Here is a 12,011-nt window from a genome sequence, read left to right on the forward strand (position 1 = left end):
TTTTTTTTTTTTTCTCGAACTAGATTATTATTATTTTTCTCTGTAGCTCTTCAGCTTGTTATTATGAGCTCAAAACAAGCTATTCTAATTTCTAATGCAGGTTGTGACAAATTAAGTTATTATGGGTTTAGTTACAAGTTGAGTATAGGAATAGTTAATGGGTTAAACACATGCACAAGAAAGGAGCACCTTGCTTCGCCTTTAAATTAGGCTTACACTGATACTGGCTGATAATGGCTTAGTGCATGCATATCGGTATCAGGCCTGTGTTTATAGTTGTGCCGAAACACCTTGCTGCATTTTACATTTACATAAAAAATAGTTTGCCCATTGCTTTATTTGAAGTCTTTGGAGTGTTCTAGTGGCACACATGATATCCTCAATTGTCATGTAAATGTTTTTAGTGGGGAATTTAAAAAAAAAAAAAGTTAGCGCCTTCTATTGTAGTGGTATTGGTCTGTAATGTCCTTTGCCTGAAGGTTAGCCTAGGGGGTACTTACCGGCCGAAGACGGGGTAACGTCGCTGCACTTTTATGCTACTGGCAGCAGGGTGCTCTCTTACACCTCATCCTGTCCAGATTTGCTCTTAACTTGTAACTGCTGCCCGACTTTTAAATCAGACTGCTCGAACATCAGAGCAGAATGTGTGAATGTCATCCCAGCAATCTCCTGCCTTTAGCCAGCTGGTGATTAGGCTTTGTTTTCTCCACAGTGCACACGTCCAAATTAGACAATTGGTCTGTTAAATGTGATTTCTTTATCGCTGCCGTTGCCAGACAAACATCCTAATATATTGGGAGACATGCGAGTCAGGTTTCATTTTATATGTATTATTTTTTTTTTTTTTTAATCCTGCTGTGCACCTGCTGAAGGGATCTTGTCTGAATAAATGTCAGTTCGTCACAAATTAGGAGGGTTTTTGTGAGATATGACTACAATCTTCAGAGTGCTTTTGTGGAGGGTTTCCTTTCCAGAATCTTTTCTTCTGAAAGAGCAGAATTTTCTCTCCTTGTTTTTTTGTTTTTTTGTTTTTTTTGTTTTTTCTCATGCTCTTTCCAATCCCTGAATGTTTCATCAATACCCTGGGTCTTTTCTGTGCGTGCAATGGCTGGTGTCAGATTTTTTGATGTAGGTATAAAGGCAGGACCCCCCTCTAAGGAGAAAAGGATCTGCCTGTGAGTCCTTTGTGTGCGACTTGATGCCCCTCCTCAAAACATCCAGTCAGCCGCGGTATATCTCAAAGGCGAGCTGGGTTTATTGATGTGAAAGATGTTACATTGGATGAAATTGTGCCCAATGGCTCGTTTGTTGAAATAAGGGGGTCTCGTTCATAATTGCCACGTTGAATTGATTGAGCGTAAATTGAGGTGACGGCACACACATCCAATAAATTGGCAAGCTGCGTGAAATGGAAATAAGAACACTATTCATTGTTAAAAAATAAATGTAAATCTATTATTTATGTGAAAACAATAGGGACAGAAAAACAGCAAAACAATATATTATGTAAACTTGAGGTGGAGTTTTTTGAAAGGTTTGCATATTTCTTTTTTCTCTCTCTCTCCTGAAGGTGTTCACTGCACGCATGGCTTCAACCGGACAGGCTTTCTGATATGTGCGTACCTGGTGGAGAAGATGGACTGGAGGTAAGGGCTGACACGCTTCAATCACTTGCACTGCTGGGAGGGCAGTCTCACAATCTTCAGTCGTCTTGCATGACAACACAAACCCTACAACATGGAGCACCCACCAGTGTTACTCTGGTTTCACTCTCCCAGCCGTATCAGTATTTTTTATTTTTTAAGCTGATATTCCCATCTTCTTCTCAGCATGTGTGTGACTGCAAGAGAGGTTACTCTGTCACTACCAGTCTAAATAAAGCTTTACAAAGAGGCTGGCTGGTTTTGAGTGACCGAGCAGCCGAGATAAATAATTTAGAGCAGCTGAGCAGGAGGGGTGAGGATGCATCTTTTGTTAGAGGTGGAGCAGCAGTCTGTGATAGCAGAATCCCTGGAAGCTGCAGACATGGAGGCTGGATAAACACCCTCCCACCGCCCACTACTTCCTGTGAAATGAATATCCTGAGAACATTTACAGCTGTCATCCACTATTACGTGTTGGAAGATAAGTAACAACAATGGGCCTTTTTAATGCGTATTACCACACGTAACGTTAAATGGCTTCAAATGTATTTATTTTTTCCTCTGGGAAAAAATTACTATATCCGAAGGGAAAATGACATGGCATATTTAGTGCACAGTAAATGGTACAGTATTAGCATGCTTATTCTGTGATTAAATGCACATAATAACTTTATGCAGGAATGTCTACTGTCTGGTAAATAATGCAGTTTTATTTCTTGTAAAAGCAGGTTTAATTCTGAGATGAGAAAAAATGATTTTTTTCCTCCACAGTCACCTTAAAATTTTTATTCCTAGCAGAGATTGTTCTTGAGAACAGACAATAATCTGGCAGTTCCTGAGCATACAAGGAAAAAGGTTAAAAGCCTCTCCTTCACCTTTAGTCAGAATAGTTGGCATGCAGTCCCTCAACCTCCCGTCTAGGCACACAGGTCAGAATCAGACCTGCTTAATTTTCAGCTATTTGAAGCTTCTGCATTGAATAAGATAAGAACTTTATTTATCCCGAGGGAAATTCTTTGTCATACACATGCTCAATGCAGCAAGAGAGACAGGGGAATAAGATTTACAATATGTGCAATAGAATACTAGTATACAGTAATATACAGATGGATGTTTTTGTCAAATCCAAGCATTACACAGCCTGCTTTATTGTGTTTCAAGGTCACTATTACTTGCTTCAATAAATTTCACATTTAACTGTGTCACGTGGCAAATTTAACAGCTTTAATCTCGGAATCAGATAGATTAAGCTCGCCTTTTAGAACCTGACACCAGCAAATGCTCCTGTAAAGTGGATTCAATTACAATTTGATCATTAGAATATCTGCTTCCCTAGTTTTCAACTGCAAGTAAGAAGCTTTTGTAAAAAATATCTTTATGCTTTTTAGATTTTTGATGGTTTTAAGTGAGTACAAGGTGAGCACGAGTTTTCATACGCCTAATAACAGTTTAAACACGTGTAGAAGTGTTTAACAATCAAACTGCTCTTTCTGTGTTGAAAGGTCTTTCAAACTTGAAACGATTGAATATATTTTGTTGAAACAGGCCAAAGTTTTGAGCTTACAAACATGTTTACTTCAAGAAAAGTGTATTTTCTTTTTTTGTCTCGACTTATTGCAAATGCGGTTTGACATTTCATTTAAAGTGGTAGCAATAATCTCCTATACAGCTTTTTTTTTCCTTTTTTTTTTTTCTATTGCATTAAATTATTTTTAGTTTGTGTTATTCTGCAAATGTGACTGTTGTTTTTAAGTGTTCCTCCATCCCTGCCTTTGAAACGATGTGGCCTCTGGTTTTTGTTGCGTGGTTCAGCTGCTGCTGCTGCTGCTGCTGCTGAGTCAAGGCAGTTGGTTGGCGTCCCTCCATCATGGGTTTTAGACAGACACTCGTTTAGAAACATTTGTTCTTGGTTAAAGTCAGCTCACTATCTTCTCTTTTATGCTTGTTCTACTCCACCCCTCTCTCACACATACTGAAGTCTAGTTGTAGATAGAAGTTAAGAGACACTAAATGATCATAACATTAAGGAAAATAAAGCAAATTAAATATTTCATTCTTTTTGTTTCCCTTCGGTTTCATGGGAGCTTCTGCTTTAGACACCCTGGTATAAAGATAGTGCCTCTACACCATGTAAAAGGTCCACTTATTGTACAGAAAATCATCTATATACCCATATCTTTCACCCACTTTCATGATCGTTTGGTCAACTTGAAACTAGTCTGAAGGTTTTTTAAAAAAAACGTCCTGTCTCTGTTATTTGTTCTTATCAGCATCGAGGCAGCGGTGGCTGCTTTTGCCCAGGCTCGGGCCCCGGGGATCTACAAGGGAGACTACCTCAAAGAGCTTTTCCGTCGCTATGGTGACGGGGAGGGCGCACCACCTGCCCCCGAGCTGCCAGAATGGTGCTTTGACGACGACGACGGGGACGTGGACGACGACGGCAACGCGGTTGGCCAGGAGTCGGGCCCCAGCTCCTCTGGGTCGGCGCCCGGCAAGCGGAAGAAAGAGAAGATAAAACTGGTAAGGCCTCTGTGTTCCAGGAAATGGACTCTTAAGTAGAAAATATGTTGATCCCTTTGCTGCGTGACTGGGTGATTTTTGGGTCTACGGGGAGGCCTCCCTTTTTAAGAGGCACAAGTATATAATAATCCTGTAAGTCTGTTGCTGAATCCAATAAATCTGATGCTTAAATTTAGAGAAAATTACACTTTCCATTTTCTCAGCTGCTGACAGAGGTGTAATTTTGATTAGATAAAAGCTGCCTGCCAGTGTTAATGTATAGTATTCATCAGTGCCATTCTGAGAAATTAGAAACCTCGAATCATTTCCTCTTGCTTATAATCAGTTTTTCCTTCTGTTTACATTGATCTAATGCTTCAGAGTACTTCAAGGAAGTGACTGTATAAGAAGCCTAAATCTAAATGGTGCAACAACACGAGTAGCAGCCAGTGTAGAGGCAATGAAAAGACAGAAGCGGCACTTGTATGGTGGAAAGTATTAAAAACATATTTATTGGTGTGAAACATTTGTTCAGATTACAACAGCAGAACATCTGTTTATTACTTTTATTGCACACAGAGCTCACTGACAACCTGAATGGGGCCAAATCTAATATTTGAGAATATGATACAGCACAGGCGAGGTCCAGAGGAGAGAGGAGGAACAGTATACTGTCTCTTGGTTGAGTGGCCGGCTTCGCAGTCAGACTAGTCGGCGGCTATGTACCTATCATGATCAGGAAGATATTTCGAAGGATAAAACATTTCCACAGTTTCTCTATATGTAGATTTTAATGGGTGAGCCACTTAAGGATATTTGGTGACTCATTTTGGCATGTTTTTATAGAGACCCATAATTCAGAGTCAGTTTTCCAGAAGAACCGCACCCCTCACACACACATTCCTATGTTTAAAAAAATCATTTGCTGCTTCCTTGCTGTCCCTGGTCGTATCTGTCTTGCTTTTTCTTTACCAGATGGCTCACTGGCCAAGTAGTTGTTGTTGTTTTGGTTCTTGATGATTATTCAGTTTCTTCCTCGGAGATTCAGAGAGGATCTCTTCCCACGGTTGGACGCAGTCCACGGTTGGACGCGTCCAACTGCACTGTCTTGGGAGTGCCGCTGGAAACAGGAGTTCTGTTCTGCAAGCCAGAACGTTATCCCAAGCAGAACCTGAGGCAGGTGGAGAATCTATTCATGTGCCTCAATGCCAGATTCACTGTGGGTGCAGAGCAGAACAAGACCTACAGTCTCCAGCTGTTAGTAAAGTTTCCTCACTTAGGTCAAAGACTTCTAAGGAGAAGGTTAAATTAGATTCCTGTCTCCTATGCACTTAAGAAGTAGCATGGATATATAGCTGATCTTAAATTAGAGAAAATACTTCCTTAAGGGAAGGCAGGTAATTACTGTTAAAATATATCAACTTTCAGAGGAAACATTATATATATAAATCCCCACTCGCCCTTGTGGGTGGTCAATCCTTCAAGCTCGGGTCCTCTACCAGAGGCCTGGGAGCTTGAGGGTCCTGCGCAGTATCTTAGCTGTTCCCAGGACTGCGCTCTTCTGGACAGAGATCTCCGCTGTTGTTCCCGGGATCTGCTGGAGCCACTCGCCTAGCTTGGGAGTCACCGCACCTAGTGCTCCGATTACCACGGGGACCACCGTTACCTTCACCCTCCACATCTTCTCGAGCTCTTCTCTGAGCCCTTGGTATTTCTCCAGCTTCTCGTGTTCCTTCTTCCTGATGTTGCTGTCATTCGGAACCGCTACATCGATCACTACGGCCGTCTTCTTCTGTTTGTCTAGCCACCACCATTTTGTCCGTCTGTATCTGGAAGTCCCACAGGATCTTAGCTCGGTCATTCTCCACCACCCTTGGGGGCATCTCCCATTTTGACCTCGGGACTTCCAGGTTATACTCGGCACAGATGTTCCTGTACACTATGCCGGCCACTTGGTTATGGCGTTCCATGTATGCCTTGCCTGCTAGCATCTTGCACCCTGCTGTTATGTGCTGGATTGTCTCTGGGGCATCTTTACACAGCCTGCACCTGGGGTCTTGCCTGGTGTGATAGACCCCAGCCTCAATGGATCTTGTGCTCAGTGCTTGTTCCTTGCTGCCATGATTAGTGCTTCCTTGCTGTCTTTCAGTCCAGCTTTGTCCAGCCACTGGTAGGATTTCTGGATATCAGCCACCTCTATCTGCCAGTGGTACATACCGTGCAGGGGCCTGTCCTTCCATGATGGTTCCTCGTCTCCCTCCCTTTCTTGGGTTTCTGCTGCCTGAGGTATTCACTGAGCACTCGGTCAGTTGGGGCCATCTTCCATGTATTCTGTGGATGTTCCTTGTCTCATCCTGACACTCACCAGTCCCCGGCCCCCTTCCGTTTTTGCATTACAGTCTAATTGTTTTTACTACATTTTTTTTACCACCGTATTTTGACAACTTCTTAACGCTTCCAACCAGTTGCGGCAGACTAATGTCTCTGAGCCTGGTGCTAATGGAGGTTTCTTCCTGTTAAAAGAGATTTTTTTCCTTCCCACTGTTGCCAAAGTGCTTGCTCAAAGGCGAGGCGATTTGATTGTTGGTTTTCTCTGTATTATTGTAGCATCTTTATCTCAAAGAGTTAAATCTTCACAATATGCAAGTTATAATGGCAAATTCTTCTGAAACCATACAACATGTCCTGACCTGCTAGACCTCGCTAGAAATGTAAATACACTTTGTGTGAATGGAGCCAACAGCTACTGTGATTGGCTTTTTCAGTACTGTTAATTCCTCCTCATCATTGTTTCTTCCTTGGAGCATTTTTGATAGATAGTGACCACTGCAGACTGGAAACTGCTCACATGATCTGCATAAGAAAATCTTTATGCTTGCTCATTTGTTCTGCTTCTAACACATTAACTTTGAAAACAAAATGTTTGCTTACTCCCTAGTATAAAGTATTATAAAGTAAGTTTTGTGTCTGATAGCAGGGCGTTACAGACCTACAAATCTGTGCCAGAACAAACAAGTGTTTGTTCATAAAAATGAGCTCAAATCAAATAATTTTCCAATTGTAGCTCAAACCTAATTCCACTTCTTTCACTCATTGATTAACTTTGTGTCCAGTCCAATTTAAAGTCTTCATCAACTCAAATGTGCTTCACTTATTTTTGTTTGTTTCGGACTTGATTGGATTTTTAAACTTTTAAAAGGCAGTTTTTAAATTCCTTTTACCCAATCAGAAATTCAAACAACTTTCGCAGAGACTTTTTTGGGTGAAATATGAGACATCTTGTCTAACCTGACGCGCAGATGGGTTTTTACACAGACCCATCTGGGAAGTTATCTTTGGGAACAGTGTGGGGGGAAAAAAGGCAGACACTAAAAATTAAATAATATATGGCAAAATATTGGACCATATTAACCATCTGTCCATTACAGGCTTACTTTGACCAATCGAGAGCAAAGCTGCCTGGTACATCATACTTACAGAGCCAGTCAGGAGACAACAAGGGAAAAAATGACTTGTCCTACAAGAAATCTGCCTAGACGTAGTTGTCTCAAGAAACTTGTTGTAATGTAAAGACTTTACAGAATTTTTGTGAATGCCCCAACAAACTGTTGTTCCCTAATAGAAGAACTTCCTTATAATTGTTTAATTTTTTGGGGGGGCAGGGATAGCTCAGTAGGTAGAGTGGTTGCCCCATGATCGGAAGGTCGGGGGTTCGACTCCACTGAACGGCCACCCTGAGGTACCCCTGAGCAAGGTACCGTCCCTACACACTGCTCCCCGGCCGCTGCATTGGTGGCTGCCCACTGCTTGACTGGGTGAATGGGTTAAATGCAGAGGAGTAATTTCCCTATGGGGACTAACACATACACATTATTATTGGAAGAGCCTTAGAAGAAATGAGGAGAGCACAGAGGTACCAAAGCAAAATAAAGGAGAAAGAAGGCAAGATCTTATAAACACATGACTATTATATGTGATATTAGACAAGCCTTTTAAAAAAAAATAAATAAATAAATAAAATGCTGATTTAACTTTAGTTTCTGATGTCCTGTACTCTGATTCACTTCACCTTTACAAGGTCATTAGAAGATCATCTGGTGTGAACGTATCAAGAGTCTAGAATAGATGATAAATATATGTATATGTGCAGTAGCCCTAATATGAAATGCACATTGTCCCTCCTAGATTTAAAGGTGAGTAATTAGCTTTATACAGGGAGAAGCTCATACACAAGGTGAAAAGTTGTGTATGAGCAACCGAGCTGAAGTGAAAAATGTGCACATTAAATAGTAATACTAATAAATAAATATTTTCCTTTATATTTGTATTTTTTTACCCTTCAGTTTCTTAATAGGTCCTTGGATACTGTGTTGTCAGACTACAGAACAGAAATCATAATTTATAAGTTATTAGTATACTAAATAGTATTTTCTATTTATTAAAGCGTGTAGCACAAACCTTCATCATCACATGGTTATGTGATATCAAGCATTTTGTTCATGAGCTCCCTAGAAATAACCGGGAATTGCAGATTTTTCATAAATAAGGTAACACAGACCTTTTGCCATATCTTTATGCAGAACACTTGTGCTTGAGTGTGTAGTCAACCCCCACAGGCTTACATTGAGCCAGGAAAAACCCTGCATCTGTTTCCATCACTCATACTGGGAAAAGAGGGTTGATCCAGAGTGAGATGTAGATTCTTGAAATAATTAAAGTGAAAATAACATTCAAAATAGAGAGGAGTGAAAGCAGGAGTTTTAATATTTGTACCTGTTGTCTCGCACAGGGATTCATAAAACAAAGAGGCAGCTGTTTGGAAAAGTATCACCGGTACTCAATGTGTTTTTCTTCTCTGTGTAGGAGGGAATAAATTTTTCTTAAAATTCATTCCAAGTTTAGCCTTCTGCTTTTCTTCTTTTATCTTCCCAGGGTGCAGTATTTCTTGAAGGTGTCAATGTGAAAGGCGTCACACAGGTCACCATACAACCCAAGTTAGGCGAGATCCAAAGAATGTGCCAGGAGATGGCCGAGTGGGACAAGTAAGAACCTTCCTTTTACCTTTCTTATTTTCCTCTGGGAAAGTGTGTGTGTCTGTTTACACATGTGTGGGTGTACTGTACTGTGCTATGAGTGACTCATTTGTCTTAAATCACCTTTTTTTCCAGAGAAAAAAATCTTTACACTCTCTGACAGGCGGCAAAGTCAGGAATAGATGTTGCTATTCTGGAGAAATATGCCGCTGCAGCTTTTTTAATGAAATTGCAGAGCATCAGCTCGACTGCAGTGACTTGTCACAGTGCAAGAAAACAGCCCATGCTGCGATTTCCATGGCCTGCTGTTAAAATTATTTTTGTTATGTCTTTGTTTGCTAATATACTAAAATCCTCACATATTTATAGTTTAGGAAGTTTTTCAGTGTGTAGCGCCAAAGTTAGTTGTTCTCTTAGTGCACTAGGTTGTCATAAACTATGTTATGACTTAAGCCACAAAGTAAAGTGTCTGAGAGGTGTTTCTTTAATGCATCCAGTTGCTTTTGCAGAGATTATATTTGTTTTTGGGAACCTGTGTTTGTGCGCACAAAAACTCTGTAAAAAATGTCTTCCAATGGTCTTGAGTTAAACAATAGATTTGACTGACTCTGTCAGAGGTTATATGTCAGTGTTGCATCCCAGCTGTAATATATTGAATATTCAAGACAAATAGTTCAGATGTATTTGCAATTATCAGCTTGTTCTCCTTGAACTGATGAGAGAACTATTAGGTTTGCCAGCTGCCTGTTGGTATCCTATCATATGTATGCATACTACACTGCCTGGCCAAAAAAAGTCACCACTGTAATTAGGCAAAGGTAAGAGGCTTCCTCTGGGTGACTCCTGCAGTGATTCATGTTTTGGCTAGCAACAGGTGATGTAACCCTAACTGATGCAATGATTCGCTTTCTAAACAACCGTGTATTAAGACATTGTTTTCACAACCATGCGATATCTCCTTTCAGAAGAGTCTAATTATTGGTTTGCTTCAAGCAAAAAAACAAAACAAAACAAAAACAACAAGGATATTGCTGAAACTACTAAAATGGGGTTAAGAACTCTCCAAGGCATTATGTGGTTGGAGAGGATTTAAGAGTTTGAAATCATGTCATCATAAGCACCAATAATAAAATGTATTTTCGCATGCATTCTGCAAAGAAGGATTGGGACTAAACGGCAGCGCAGCTTAAAAAAACAACCAAAAAAACTGAAGCTAAATCAAAAAAGGCTTCAGTTTGCTAGTGAGCTTAAATATTTAAACATGCACCCATCATGTCTTGTGCCTACCATACAAGCCTGTGCATGGTGGTGTTATGATCTGGGGTTAGTCAGGTCGAGGTTAAGCCCAAAAGAAATTAGGACAGCTGACTACCTGGATATACTGAACCACCAAGTTTGCTCTGATTTTTTTTTTTTCCCCTTCCTGATGGCACAGGCATAGTCCAAGGTGATGATGTCAGGATTTAAATTGCAAAGGACTCATTCAGAGAGCATGAGACATTATTTTTAACCCCACTGAAAATCTTTGGGATGTGCTAGAAAAGACTTGACTCCCTAATCATTAATAGAAGATCCTGAATGGAATAAATGTGATATTTCGTAAGCTTACCGAAACAGCCAACCAAAAATCTTCTAAGCTGTGTTTAGAGCCAGGCTCAAGATCAGGCACACATGTAAGGGCTGTTGTTGCTGTTTTTGCAGGTCTGGTTTTCCTGGTGCGCAGCCTGTGTCCATGGACAGGCAAAACTTGCGTTTCCTCGAGCAGAATCCATACAAAGTCAGCTGGAAAGCCGACGGCACGCGGTGAGTTTATGAGAAATGACTGCTTGTCTTCATGTGTCAGTACAGGTATGAGACTGTGTGTCTCTAACTTCATTGTGTTCAAAGTTCAATGGGTTTTCTTTTGTGTCAGTAGGCATACCGTAAGTTTATGTCCTTCAGAGTTGTCCATCAGAGATGCTCATTAGGTTTTAATTACAGTGATTTTACATGGCTAATCAGCAGGAGTGCTCTTTGATATCAGTGATGTTCCCTGCATAATTACCTTCATATAACCTGAACAGGATGATGACTGACTCCAGTCTCTTACCCCATATAAAAGAGAGATCATGGGGCACTTCTTCTGTCCGGTCACATTTTAGGTTGAATTTGTTGTTTTTCTTTTGTTTTATCTCTCTGTTACGTAAAGCCAGTGCTGAGGGAAAAAGAAGTGTTAGTATTCTGGTAGTCCGCTGTGAAGCCCTGTTTCCCTCGCTGGTGCAAATGTGCAGTGTGCTGGTGAATATTTAATGACTGCAGTCATTTTAAAGAATTTTACATATCGGTGCTTTAGTTTCCCCTAAGAGAGAGACTAGCAGAGTACAGATTTGGCCTCTGACCAAGATCCTGCTAATGTGTGTAATCAGCTTCCATTATTTTCAGAACATCTTGAAATTGTTGTTCAGCTCTGCTCTGACGTTTGACTGAAGAGGGACATTGACCTCTTCCTCTGCTGCCTCTGGCTCTCGTCTGTCACCTTATTTCCCTCCAGCACTTGATTTTGAAAAGTAACCTGATATTTTTTTCAGTTGTGAAAAACAGATGCAGATAGAGGCTCCGTATGCTATGAGTCACCACTCAAGTACAGGATATATTGAGGATATAATGCACCACCTTCTCCTCAAATTTAGCAATTTAAAAATGGTAAAATACTTTTTACATTTTTAAATCCAGAGGACATATTGCTTGAAATAATATTTAAAATAATCAAAGAAGGTGGGAAAATCCATCTTGGGGAAATGTGCATGATAAAAACTTCAACTGGTGAAATAAAAGGTGTGCTACAAAAATCTATGAA

At 40.5% G+C, this 12,011-nt stretch overlaps 1 protein-coding gene across 1 annotated transcript in view; it reads left to right on the forward strand.

Annotated features, from left to right (window-relative positions):
• Positions 1 to 12,011, forward strand: part of rngtt (RNA guanylyltransferase and 5'-phosphatase) — a 109,693-nt gene that overhangs the window by 7,042 nt on the left and 90,640 nt on the right. Inside the window, exons 5-8 of the mRNA XM_005935401.3 lie at positions 1,571 to 1,646; positions 3,914 to 4,163; positions 9,075 to 9,184; positions 10,877 to 10,978. Of these exons, the coding sequence (XP_005935463.1) occupies positions 1,571 to 1,646; positions 3,914 to 4,163; positions 9,075 to 9,184; positions 10,877 to 10,978 (538 nt within the window). The remainder of the gene's footprint in view (positions 1 to 1,570; positions 1,647 to 3,913; positions 4,164 to 9,074; positions 9,185 to 10,876; positions 10,979 to 12,011) is intronic.

Source organism: Haplochromis burtoni, unplaced genomic scaffold (assembly GCF_018398535.1).
Source record: "Haplochromis burtoni strain Fernald_Lab_line unplaced genomic scaffold, NCSU_Asbu1 Contig_92, whole genome shotgun sequence".
NCBI lineage: Eukaryota > Metazoa > Chordata > Actinopteri > Cichliformes > Cichlidae > Haplochromis > Haplochromis burtoni.